At 38.1% G+C, this 13,758-nt stretch overlaps 1 protein-coding gene across 2 annotated transcripts; it reads left to right on the top strand.

Moving 5' to 3' along the window:
• The first annotated feature begins 372 nt into the window (after positions 1-372).
• On the top strand, positions 373-11,780 carry mrpl48 (mitochondrial ribosomal protein L48). Of its 2 annotated transcripts, XM_015401611.1 has the most exons (9): positions 373-544; positions 896-948; positions 2,983-3,014; positions 3,094-3,179; positions 5,695-5,864; positions 6,795-6,897; positions 6,986-7,075; positions 9,986-10,088; positions 10,283-11,780. In XM_015401611.1, exons 1-8 carry the CDS (start codon positions 524-526, stop codon positions 10,061-10,063), a joined length of 633 nt encoding a protein of 210 aa, XP_015257097.1. In that variant the 5' UTR covers positions 373-523; the 3' UTR covers positions 10,064-10,088; positions 10,283-11,780. The 2 variants fall into 2 exon arrangements, with proteins under 2 accessions (XP_015257097.1, XP_015257095.1); XM_015401609.1 differs by lacking the exon at positions 10,283-11,780 and having other exon boundaries at positions 9,986-10,256.
• The last annotated feature ends 1,978 nt before the right edge of the window (positions 11,781-13,758 follow it).

The raw sequence follows: 13,758 nt of genomic DNA, 5'->3' as shown, positions 1-13,758 counted from the left end.
ATCAAGGGAAGGTTCAACCAAAGAGATCAGATAAGGTATATGTAATTGACTTGATTATTATGGCCAAGTTCTTTATACATAGAGGCAAACATAGAGGCTCCAAACCGTGCAGTACTGCTTTTAAGCATTAACTCAAACAATACATTGGCACCATACAATTTTTAGAAAATAAGAAAGCAATCAAAACTCGAGAAGCCTTTGTCCTTTTTAATCTTCTGAAAATGTCTGTAAAAAAAAAATGGTTGTTAAGAATACCTATAGTGCAATATGGTTGCTCTGTAATGTTCTTTGCAGAAACAAATAAAAATAAAATTGTATTGGAAAAAAAAAACATAAGCGGAACCCATGTATTTTGATATTGTGCTTTACGGACCGAAAATATGACGTACCACCTTTCCTTCAGTACTTCCGTTTCCAGCCGCCGCATTGTAGATGTGTTTTTAAAAGTGAATTAGTGTTTGTTTGAAGTATTTAGCTTTACTGTTACTCATATGGTGTTTTTCTTAAATACAGCGGAGAGAAAATGAGCAACATATACCGGAAGGTAAGGCAAAACGAGAACTTCATCTGTTAGCTATTAGCTTTTTCCAAAGGTCACTACAGAGCTGTGTCCTGTAGTTCACTTTACGGGCGAGGATTTTGATTTTTTAAAATTTTTAAGCAGTTATTATAGCTTTTCTTTTTCGTTTAATTTCTTTATACTTTAATATATATACCTTTCAAATCACACATCAGTAACATTTTAAGTGTGTGCTAAAAGGGTAATTGAGCAAGATTAAGCACAAAGTCTTTATTTTGACTCTGGATGCTTCATTGTGACCCTCTGATCAACAAGATGCTGCTGCTCAGCCATTTCATTTCTGACCTCTTTCCTGCTTGTTCTCATCCTATATAGCTCCAAGTGACCGTCACTCAACAGAGATCCATCTTGAAGCAGCTGTTAAGCAGGTATGTCTTTGCATTTCCATAATATCACTTTGCATGAAGTCTGATGGCTGGAAGCTGTGATATTTGTAGCAATAAGAACAGGACTTCTGGACATCAGTAAAGCTGGACAGGAAGATCCGATGGTCAGTCTGTAGATTAAAAACAGTGCTGATTAAAGGCATTTATACACTTTGAGTGTTTTTACGGGTTTTCATGTCAAACCACACAATTCAGCTGGTTTTAGCAACACTAATGTTGAATTGGAACCAAAGGGACACAGCTTTCTTTTGTTAGTTTTTTTAATAGGGTGGATCGCGTTGCATTGTGGGACGTGGCGGCCATGTTGAGGGCTACGCGAACATAAATATAGCTCTGATACAACGTTGTTGTTGAAAGAAGAGATGTAGAAGTAGAGAGAAAAAAGATGTTAAAATCCCGAAAAGGATCTGGAATTTATCGGTACACATTAAACGGAGAAGCCAGGGACCGGTATGTTGACAAAATCAGCATTATTAATAATTTCCATATTAAGTTCCAAACATTGAGTTGAGCACCGATGAGTGAGCTTAAAAACAGTTCCAAAGCTACAAGTCCTTGGAGTCTCATGTGCAGTTCATGAATGGATGGGTTCAGGAGCTGCAGATCATAAAGCCAGCAAACAGTGGGAACACAGTAATCCCTACAAAGGTAAGCTGAGCTTAGATGGGCTCTGGAACCTGCTAGTTTAGTAACTGCTAACCGTTAGTGCTAACAACCACTCCAAATGTAATGTCCTTTTAACTACCTGCTATGTGTTTCAAAGGTGTAGTTAGTAACGTTAACTGCCAACCCTCCCTAAACCCTCTAGGTTTCTCACATATTTGAGCCTTTTCCCGCTGCTGTTTTTATTATTTTCCCATAAAAAAGATCCCAACCTTGAAGGAAAGAAACAAGGTTGGCTATAAGATAAAACCGTGCATCTTTAACTTACCAGAAGGAAAATGCAGGGAACACACTCTCATTGACATCGGGATACTGTTGAAAGTTCTGTTCGGTCGTCTTACAGTCACGATCCAAGCCAGCCGACGACTCTTTATCTCTGACACTTGGTCTCCGTGGTTGCGCCTCCAGGCAGGAAAGAGGTGGAAAGTTAATCCATTTTCTATGTTTTTCGCATGGCGATCATGTGTTGCGCTGTTACTGCCCACAATACAGCAACGGTTTACCATGGTTGAAATCAAGTTAAGGTGAAATTAATCAAATTAAAACACGGCTGAGAGGGAGTACAGTATGCGGTAGTCGTAGGCAGTAGTCTGAGCAGCGGTAAAGGAGGCAATCAACATGGCGGCCACTCAAAGTAATTACTTCATGACGCCCAAGCCCTATTAAAAATATAAAGCTAAACACTGGTGTGTGCTTTAATCTCAGCATGCATCCAACTGTTTCTATTCTAGAAATTTAATAGCCAAGCTTCAGCATCCATTTAAAAATTAGTTTCTATGGATGAGGTGCAAAAAATCCAGTCATTGTTCAACGTAAACCAATCAGTAGTCCTGTTCAAAGTTTGCTGCTACACAGATGTGTGGAGGAAAACGGGGGCCTGGTCAGAGAACTATGTATTTATTGTCTCCATACAAAAAAGTATGAATGGTACTGACTTAATGACAGAGTAACCAACAGTTTTAATCAACTAAGAGTGAGAAAGTACTTGGTAAAATGGCTTCCTAACTACGGAGTGATTGTCTCATAACATCTGTTTTAATGTTTAAACTTTTGGAATCAGATCAACGATGCATGCAGATTTTGATATTACAAAGCATAAAATGAAATGATTACAAAACAACAGGTTTGTGCAGAAAATACATTTTTCGATTTGTTAACACAAACATATAAACCACTCCTTATAGCAAGTAATGTTTATATTAGGAAAGGATTAAGAACCTCAATCAAAACTATCAGCATTTAGGGTTAGGCTTCACCAAATGAATGTCTAGGATTTTAAGAGCTTGTTTCTGCTTTAGTCGTCTTTGAGGTTCTTGATGTTGCTGAATGATCTCTGTCATGTGATCTTTGCAGAGCCACGCCTTCCATCCAGCACCCTCTATTGTGTGAGTGTCATTGCTTCACCAATCTGTTTATGCCCGTGTGTTCCTGAACTGTTTGATTAAAGAAAGCTCATTCTTTTAGGGGCTGCTTGTCTAAATGAGAGACAGTACAAAGGCATGCCGACACACGGGATTGGACGGTGGAGGCATCTGTTACCCAAACAGGCTGTAAGTCCAAAAAAACGTCTCCTGCTCAAGGTTCAGTTTATGATGCTGGAAACTGGGTTGTCACGAAATATCAAACTTGATACCATTACCCAGAAAAATCATCTGATTCTCAAAACCATTTTGGTTACCATGGGGATAAAGAATGACAATTATTTTAATTCACATGAAAACTTTTTTTTTTTTCTCGGTCTCATCATAGAGCCTCAACAGAATCAAATATGCTGGTTTTATGTATGTGGAAATAAAATAAACAGGATTTGAGAATATTCTAAGGCTATCTGAGGAGTTATTCTTTTAATCTGCAAGTAATCCAGAATTTAAAATTATCATCAGCAAAAACATTTAAACAACACTCTTCTTCAGCATCAATAACTACTCTAACAAAGTATTTGTACTTAGTTACGTTACACCTCTGCCGCAGAGACATCTGGTACTTCCGGTGGCACTTGGAGAGTACTGGTACTTCTTGTGGCACTTTCACTGGCATCTGACTGCTACAAGGTGGCACTAACCCGGCAGGCTGCGTGCCGCACTTTTATTGTGTTTTTGGGCAAACGTTTTGATTTTCTGATTATTTGATGCTTGTTCTATGTTTACTTTCAATTAATGCGATGGTAACAATAAAGATTTTTCAAAATGCATTTAGAACATTTTATGTTGTATTTGTTACCAGTCTAGCTAAGCTATCCGTAGTCTATTTGTAGTTAGTAATCAATAATAACATGGAGCATAGACCTATCATATATTATTTTACCTGTTTCCATACAGACATATGTGGCATCTTGTGGCATCTTCATGGCCAGAGAATTCTACAGAGTACCAGCGTGTTTTTAAGATATTTTGTTTTCTGGATAAACTTGCAATAAGCTCTCATGCTATATAATAATAACCCGAATGTTTGTGCAGTGAGTATTTGCCATCCTTGCTGCCTGTCATATACTTACCATGCATTAGGACATATTGGCCTAGTTTACATCTGAAGTAGAGTTACTGTATATTTTGTGTCCAACACTTTTTATCAATTCAAAAACAGTAACGCCATCAATTGAAAGTACTTATTTATTTACTTATTTACTCAGTAGCTCATTCCTATCCTGACATCCCGGTTGCCAATAATCAGCCTTGTTTCCATAAAAACAGCAGCGGCCGCCGTGGGATGTTGAAGGCTTTTAAAACCAGTCAGGCATCTTGATAGGATCCTGGCATCACCGTGCAATTTCGTGGCACACAATGGCCACTGACTACCTAAATGTGCCAGCATATTTTCAGGCGATTTTTTTCATATCACCACATAATTTTTTTCTTATTACAAGTCAAACCCGTCACTCAAACATTTATCTTATAACTTTCCCTTAAATTGTTTTAAAATTTTCATTAAATTATGTGAATTTAGCAAATCTTTAATTGAAAGTAGCTTTAAACAGGCATTAAATATTCCCAACATCAAACCATTTGCCCATTAACATCAGTAGAAGTGCGGCAGGTGGCCTGTCGGCGTAGGGACACTATGTGGAAGTCGCATGCCAGTAAAAGTGCCGCTGGAAGTGCCACTACCAGATGCTGCTGCCACAAATTGAACTTGGCCCTTCTGACACACTGTTCAGTCATCACAGCAGTGATTTGCTTTATTGAACAGTTGTCGCTCTTCGACTCAGTCAAACAGAAAAATATTTCTTTAGGCAGATCTTAGTGTTCAGATCGAAGGTTTCCACATTTAACGTGTTTATCAAGTGGTGATGCTTATGTATTCCCACTTATTGTTTTGTTCTTTTTATTTTTCTGACTTAAACTAGTGCTGCCGTTTTCAAGCAATTTCAACAATTTTGTTATCAAAACGTTCAGCTTGTTCAGGAGAATTCTGCACTGTCTTTTGGTAAAGATATATTTTTTTGTAGTTTTCACGATATTCAGCTTTTTATGTGTTTTTTTTCTTCTTTTTTTTGTCCAACTGAAATGCATGTATAATTCTCAGATTTCAGCTAAAACTTTACCATGTTTGACCTTTAACTACTTCAGCAAACGTTCAGCTAGAAACACCATTCAACTTTTAAAATGTTCATCAAAGATTCAGCTATTCTGATTTTAATCGGCTTTTTTATATCTTTTAAAGTTTTTATTTAAAAAAAATAGATTGCTTAATGTTGTATAAAATGGAGTTAGAGAAAAAATGTTCGAAACTGTAAATCATATCCCAGTCTTATGTTTACATTTGATCACCATGTTTACATTTTATCACGGAAGCACTTAAGAAATGGAAATGTTTTGAGAGCTGTACTGAACGCAATTTCATTTTGTATACACTATATACCGTACAAAATGACAAAGTCTGTCTAAGTCTACTGAGATTTTTGACATTTGGAAAAAAAAATGATTCACTGACCTTCCTTTCTTTTCAGTAACAAGTTTGCACTTTGATCTGCAGATGAAGAGTTACTTCAGAAGCTAAAAGCAGTTTCTAATGTGAAATGAGTCAAAAGATTTGCTATTATTGATCTATTTTTATTCTTTATTTCAGCCCAAGAAAAAGAAAGACAGAAGCCAGCAGAGGCAGATGGTTCCAGCTACCGATACATCATACGGGACTCTAAACGTGCAGGTGTCTGGTTATGACATGACGGTGGTGGAGCATTACTCTCAGTACATCCATAACCTCTGCAACCGGCTGGGAATCCGTGTGGCTGAAAGGTGACCACGATCGGGGGGTTCAACTCCCTCTGAAAGGATTAAAACTATGGAGCCAAAACATTTTGGGTTTAATGAAACAGAAACATAGCTAAAAAAAAAAAGCAGAATAGTTGGATTAATTTCCAAGCTTTTCCATCTGTATTTGATATATGACTCAGTGAAAGGCCTGATCTGTGGGGAGAATTAGCTGGACTTAAAATGAAAGGAAAACCCTGATTGAAGGAGCGACTGCCCAACAGAGAACGGAAATCAGCAACGTTTTCTTTAACGTCCTGCAGAGGGCAATTACAATTAGAATCCTGGAACCAAAACACCTCCTTCATCCCATCCCTCAGCAACACACCCGCTTCGCTGGCAGAAACATGCCCTCATTATGATGCTGCCGTTGCCATGCCTGAGAGCTGGCGTATTCTCCTCGTGTGTAAGATCAGCAGTGTTTTTGGTCAGCTCTCTGACGGAGGAGAATACCAGCAGCCCTGTAAACAGTGGATTTTCCAGAAGCTTCCAGTTTCTCGCAGTCGTTCCTGACAATCTGATGCAGTTTTTTTTTGACTCAGAAAAGGAATAGTTGGGAAAGTTATCCTGAAAATGCATCAAAAGTTTCCAAAATATTCTGGACATAAAACTGATTGGAAATGTAAAATAAAAAACATAGGTCAATGGTCTTTACTTTAATCCGGCACCTTTAACATGTGTCTCTGCTTCCACATGTGAACGACCCAATAAGTCCTGCTGATGACCTGATTATTATTTCTGTCAGTGGACCCAGAGGACCAGACTAGTGGAAGATGTTGATCTGAGGTTAACATCTAAACGGCTGTAGAACATTTAAAAATCTCTCCTTGTTGTCTCGTCTGTGTTTTATTTTACCTGATAAACTGGCTAGTGTGTTGTTCTGATGCAACCTTTCTGTCTGTTTTGTTCCTGCAGTTATGCTTTGCCAACCAAGAGCACAGAAGTAATGCTAATGCAGGAGCAAGGCAACAAGACGTACGTGGACGCTGTCCTGAAGACCCACCAACGAGTAGTCCAGGTTCCTAGAAAGCTTACCCAGCTGCAGGTTTGTTCAGATGCTTGCCAATATTTGGGACACTGAGCAAACGTGTCGTTTGTGTGTTTAGTTTAGCAGTTTGGACGCCTACTTGTGTCCTGTCCTTGTGGACGTCCTTCTAAAGAACCAACCAGAAGGAGTTCAGCTTTCTGTGAAGGAGGTGAGTCAGATCTGATGCTTTGTTCTATTTCTGTGATTCATAGTCATCTGTTCATACAGTTTCCTTCAAGTGGACTTGATCTCTAGTGTTTTGTTTTGCAAACTGCATCTAGATCATTTTTGTTGGGATTACGACTGGATGTTAAAAAGAAATACCTTATCATAATATATTGCTGAATTTTAGTTGATATAATTCCGATATCTTTTCAGATTAGAGAATATAGAGCGCCCATGACTATAACCTGTGACCCCTAAGTTTTTATTTATTTTTTTTTTTTTAACTGGAAATGTAGATATACAAGCTGCACTGGGCTATAACCCGCTGATATCTACTAAACTTTCTCCCACCAAACTTCTAGGGGGAGCTCTACATATAGCCCCTAGAGTAGAGACAAGAATTCTTGCCCCGTTAGCTTGCTGGCTCGCAGCAGTAACAGCTTCTACTTAAAGACGAGGCTTGGTCAGCTCTTTATTTCAGCTCTGCAGGAGTTGAGGCCAGTCTCTTCATTGTTTCAGAATTTTTTGTGGCAAATAAATCTCAAAACGTGTGAATTTAGCATATTTGTTCTGCGTCATGCCTGCTAATAGCGTAGCAGTAGAAAAAACATTGAGTTTCCTAAAGTGGACTAAACGTTTATCACAGCAAGGATCACATTACAGCAAAACATCCCATAATGTCACAGGATGGCTCCCTGTCAGCAATAACATCCTCTTTTTTTTAAAGCAGAAGTCTCAATTCAATTTCAGTTCAATTCAGTTTAAAATAAACTGAATTGAATTGCTCAACGGCCCTTAAATCCTTGATCTGCTGATGTCACTGCATCCCTCAGTGAGTCACGTGACTTAATGAGGAATTTTGGGCCGTCTTCTATCTAAGTGAATTATTTTATGCTATAAACAATAATTTTTCACTTGTGATGTATTTAATTTTGTGCATACTATTAAATTAGAAACTATAAGTATGTGTTTTCTATTTGAACTTTAAGGGCGCTCCTATACCACATAGTGGGTAGGGTGAGTGGACCATTCAATTCAGTTTATTTATTTAGCGCCAATCATCTCAACGGAACTTTACAGTTCATCAAGGCACTTACAGCCCATTCAGCCCTTAAAAAGCTAGAGTTAAAAGTTAAGTTAGGCAAAGAAAAAAAAAAGGGGAGGTCCTCTTTGAAGCAGTTTATTTATTGATTGATTTTTAAAGAATGGGGGAAATGTATATCATGTCAACTTGCGCTACAGGGCTGAGGGGGCACACTGGAAGAACGATCTAGAAATAAGTAAAAATTTCCTCCATTAACTGTGGCATCACCAATGGAAAAAGTATTTTCACTCTTAAAATTAGACAGATAATATGCACTTTAAATTAGACAATGCAATTGTGTTTTTTATTTTAAGTGTAAGTTCTCTTGTTCCATTGGCAAAATGTCTCTTTTACCTCCTCAATCCAAGAATAAATGCACTCATTTTAAGAAAAAATGACTTATCTAGATTTTGATTTTTTTTTTAACAATGTAGTTTGAGATTCAGCCAAAGCAGTGAGGATTTCCATAACTCATGAGCTGAATAAGCTTTATTTGCTCGATGGTTTCATGAAGTGAACAATAATTATAAAAGGTGTGATTATAATGACATGTCGTTTTTTTCCTTTTCTTTTCTTTTTGCTCATCTTAATTAAATGGTGCCAATAAAGAAATTTAGAATACGGTTTCAGACGGTTCAGATGGTTTTTATGAATGAGGGAGGAAAGGTTTCGTGTTGTTTAGGCCCATACTAGTACCCCACCTCCACCTTGCTGGCTTCTGAGTCAGTCAGGAACTTGCTTCCCTTTACTGATCCAGCCTCGTGTCCATCCATCTGGCCCATCACTCTCATTTCAGACCAAAACACCTTGGAGAAATCTTCAGATATTTCTTGGACCAATCTTGACATTATGTCTTGTGTGTCTTGTTCAAAGGTGGCTGTTTTTCGGTTTTCCTTACCTTGGCCAGGTCCCTGAGTATTGAACACCTTGTGTTTCTCGGGACTCCAGACATGTTGCAGCTCTGAAATTTGGCACAACTGGTGGTTAATGGCTTCCTGGCAGCTTCACGCTTGATCCTTCTCAATTCATGGGGAGTTATTTTACGACGTCTTTTTTCAACACACTTCTCGCGCCCCTGTTGGCTATTTTCCATGAACCGCTTGATTGTGCGATTATCCTGCTTCAAAAGGTTGACAGTTTCCAAACTGCTGCACCCCTCTGAAAAGTCAAAAATTGTCAGATGTCTTTCAGAGTCTGTCAAAGCTCTTTTCTGACCCGTTTTGCCAAAGTAAAGGAAGTTGCCTAATAATTAAACACACCTTATATAGGGTGTTGATGTTATTAGGCTACACCCTTTCTCATTACAGAGATGAACACCCACCTGATCTACTTAATTGGTAGTTGGCTTTCAAGCCTGCCAAGCTCCTTCTCCAAGGACAACATACATGTTGTCCTTAGAGTAGGACAACATGTATGAAAAGGATGATGTGGTCGAAATACTCGTTTGCTTAATAATTCTGCACACAATGTAGGAAAAAGCCTTGGATATACTTTGTGAACTAACTGTAATGGAGAAAAAACATTAAGATAAATTGAAATGGCCTGTAGCACCTCACTCCACATTCAGTCATTCACGCACACACTCACTCATGAATAAGAGAAGATGTTGGTGAAAATATGTGGAGACTAAAACTGGTGACCTTTTTCATTTGTCCTTTTTTTCTTGGGAAACACTTTCTGGAGGCATTAATTGGCTTGTGGGTGGATTCAAACAATAACATTTCTGTACCAAAATAAACAGCTGTAAATAAACTTATTAATTAATGCTGTTAAGTCTCTCTAAAGCTTGTTAATTTTCTCTTTTTCTCTTTTTTTTTATTCCCCTCTCAGCACACTGAGGCAGATTTCCAAGCACGCTTCAAGGCACGACCAGAGCTGGAGGGCCTCATTGCTCAGATCAACCAATGACATGTTACCATAGCAACAACCACAGGTTGAATATATTGTATCCAATCTGTAAATTAATGATATGTGCTTTGCAATATTTAAAGATAAATCTGTTTTAAAACAGACCAAGATGATGTAATGTTGCAGTTTTATGCAGGTCATTAAATATTTTCACCAATAAAATCAGCCTTTATGTGATGGGAGAAAATGTTTAAAAGGGTTTTTTGTTTTTGTCTTTAGAAACCTCAAGCAACACTGTTTAAGATCTAGCCACTAGGGGCACTGGACCTGTAACCTCCATCTTTGGTGCCCCAGAAAGTAACCTGCAGCACTTCACTGTAGCTAAATTAAACTCCCTCCCTTCTGGTTCTGATTGTGAATCACTGATTTCCTCATATAGACAAGATGTAATTCACACCTTCTAGATTAAATCCACGCAGCTGCTGCTGGAGTTGGAAAAATTGAACTTTTGCTGCCCGATGCGCCACATCAACCAATCAGAGAAGCTGATCTGGAAGCTGGCAGAGAGACAGACACATCGCTGATGATACAGATCACTATGATCACTCCTCTGAAACAGTTTATTTACGCCTAAATTAACTTAAAATGCCGTAATCTGCCAGCAAAACATGCTCACTTTTATTATCCAGGTGTCTGCAGTTTGGATTACGTACATGAGAACCACCTTCCAGCTGCCACGGCAAACCACAAAGAGACAACCGGGCCATAGGCTGCTGTTGAATGGGATTCTTACCGACAGCGCAACCGCCAGTATGTGGAGGTCTGAGCTGCTCCGACAGCAAAATAATATTTTAATGCAGGATGGTAATCTGGATGAATTTACTGCACAGATTAAGTTTTCAGGTGGACTTAATCACTGAAAAACATATTAAAACTACGCAGAAAGGATAGGGTAGCTCCTCCCAACGAGCATCAGACCTACTTTTGTACCGCGCAGCTGGAGCATCAGAACTAAACTTGTACAAACATCAAAAATGAAGCTGCATGCGTGTTTTTGCTGCTCTTGCGTTCTGAACGTAGCATTAGCAAGATCCCCTCTAACTTTCAGCCACTGGAGTGACCCCCTCTTGCATATTCTTTTTTCTCTGACTCCACCATTTCACGTAATTACAGGGTCTGACCAGGAGATTACGTTTATCTTTTGATCTTAATGTCCACAAATAATGACAGAAAATTTTAGTACAAAGATTGATGTTTAAATAGGAATTGTAGGGGACCAGCCATGGACAAACCAAGGGCCCATCAAGGAAAGTGGGGAAATTTTGAATGGCTACTACTGTAACGTATCTCAAGTTCAGCTAATGCCTTGTTCAAACAGATCAGTGTTGTTTGTTTTATTAATTGGTCACTTTAGATGTTGATGTGACACTCAGAAACAAGCTGTTTGTAGACTTTTTCCTTGTCACTGTCCAATTGGAATGATTTCCTGTAGAGCACACTTGGGGTTAAACGCGTAACCAAAGGGCACATCGACATGTGGCAGAAGGTGGCTGGAAACAAACCTACAGCTTTTAGATGACAAAGATGACTACATGATCAGTGGCGGCTCCTGCCAAATGTATCAGGGGGACAAATAGTTGAGGTGATAGCTAAAGTGACCCATCTAATGGGTAAATTGACAGCTACGTAAACCCTGTTTACCATCAGTGATGGTATTTGTGAGTTTGGTCTTACAATTAACATTTCACACTTTTTGATCTAAAGTCACCTCTTTTAGCAATAAGAAAATAAAAGTACTCAAAATCATCCGATTCAGTTGTCATTTTACTCTAATTGCAGCTGATATGTAAACATTACAGATAATTAATCATTACAGATTTACAATTGCAGATTAGCAAATGTACAGTTGAATATATATATATATATATATATATATATATATATATATCTCCACAAGGGGGTGCCCTAAACTAAAAGAGATTAAGCCCATCTGTAAATGTTTCAACTTAGCATTGAGAAGATGAGTGATATTAGTTACAAATTTTAGGAAATAAGCATCAGGCAAGAACACAATTATATGCGCTTTTATAATGTTCTCTTTTTTGGGTTAAAATAAGATAATTAAATAAACTTTAATGTTGATTGGTCAGTTAATTGGATAACTACTGGTACTGATTTATATTGAAATTTTGCTCTTCTTTCTTTCAATGCAGCAAATCTGTCTATCACCGTTTCATTGAAAGTAGGCATGCTCCTGACTAACTCCCTTTCCATGGAAAGAATTGCCAGTGCATTCAGATGTTCCTGTGCCATTGCATTTCTCAGCAAGGTCTTTATTCTCTTCAGTGTTGAGAAACACCTCTCAGCTTCAGCTGTTGTCATTGGAGTAGTTATAAGGATGTTCAGCAAAACCACGGTTTCAGAAAAAGTATCCTGCAGGTTGTACCTCTGTAGAGACTGGTACAATCCCAGTGCACCACAGCAGCTCTTGAAATCAGGACTCTGGTAAATAAGAGATAGTTCAGTCTTGAACTTTGCCTGGTTCAGCATGGGGCATGCCCTGACAGTGGTGTTCAGAGCCTCTACTGGGAATGCACTTAATGCTGTTCAAACATCTCTCCTTGTAGTAGCGTCGCACTTACAAGATGGTCAGGAAAGGAGAACCTCTCTCTGGCATGGGCCAGGATTGTGTCACAGTTCTGTCAAAAAATAAATGTATTTACATACACTGTATATTTATTCAGTGCTGTGAAAGCTAATTGTTGAGATATGGAAGCACTGGTATTGGGATATAGTACAACACTGATTAAAAAATAGAATAAATATCCTTGTATGTAGGCTAACCAAACAAAGAAAGTCAGCTTATTGGTCAATAGATGAAGATACCTGCTTGAGTCAGCATCTGTTTCTCTTTGTCTCCTATGGCTCTCCTTGAATTTGTGTCTCCTGTTGTCTGTTGTAATTGAGAAGAGCTTTTGTCCCTGAAGGAAGACATACCAAGAGTGGTTGTTATTATACAAACAGTATGTAATTGATCATGAATACATTTTCCATCTTAGAAAAACAGAAACGATAAACAGTTATTATATACGGCCACAAAAAAATTTGTAAAAGGCCACTGCAAGTTATAGTATAAACATTCTGTAAGTTTTAAACATATTATATACATAGAAAAATTATATAAAAGTAGAAGTAAAAAATAAAGTAGGAATAAAAATCTTAAATCCTTAAGTGGTCTCCTAATTCTTTCTGTGGCTTTTTTATCTGATTTTGTTGGAGTGGCTAGGTATTTTATTTTCAAATTTGTTAGACAAATGATAATTATACAAATCAAGAGGGTATGAACATTATCCTTATAATAAAATATGACATATTACTCATACCTTATGGCCTGCACACTGCCTGTAAATCTCTGGAGGTCACGTTTGATGAAGACTGTCAATTTCCTTTATCTGCAGCTCCTGGTACATCATGTCAACGTGAGGCATGATTTGATAAAATAGCTTAAGGAAAAATCTGAATTCATCATCCTACAACATCCTGAGGTAGCCATTTGCCTCCCTGACTGTGGTGCTATCAAATAAGCTGGTCTTGCTGATGGATTCAAAACACTCAATTAGATCATCAAGGCTCTCAGTCTGGCAGCCTTTTTGTTACAATATGTAGTCTTTGGACCAGAGTCTTTGAAAAATAAGCTGATTAGCCAGTCACTTCATTTGAATGGGTTTAAACTGATTTCAGATAATAAAGTAAAA

The sequence above is a fragment of the Cyprinodon variegatus genome, unplaced genomic scaffold (assembly GCF_000732505.1).
Source record: "Cyprinodon variegatus isolate N-32 unplaced genomic scaffold, C_variegatus-1.0 Scaffold1238, whole genome shotgun sequence".
In the NCBI taxonomy this organism is placed as follows: domain Eukaryota; kingdom Metazoa; phylum Chordata; class Actinopteri; order Cyprinodontiformes; family Cyprinodontidae; genus Cyprinodon; species Cyprinodon variegatus.
The sequence above is the reverse complement of the archived record's forward strand: the minus strand, read 5'-3'. Positions and strand labels throughout refer to the sequence as shown.

What these genes read in the sequence shown, in the direction of transcription:
- mrpl48 (XM_015401611.1), top strand. Translation starts at nt 524, where the DNA reads ATGAGCAACATATACCGGAAG. An exon ending in ATCTGTTACCCAAACAGGCT is followed by an intron (nt 3,180 to 5,694) that starts GTAAGTCCAAAA and finishes TCTTTATTTCAG; the next exon opens with CCCAAGAAAAAGAAAGACAG. An exon ending in CCCACCAACGAGTAGTCCAG is followed by an intron (nt 6,898 to 6,985) that starts GTTCCTAGAAAG and finishes TTGTGTGTTTAG; the next exon opens with TTTAGCAGTTTGGACGCCTA.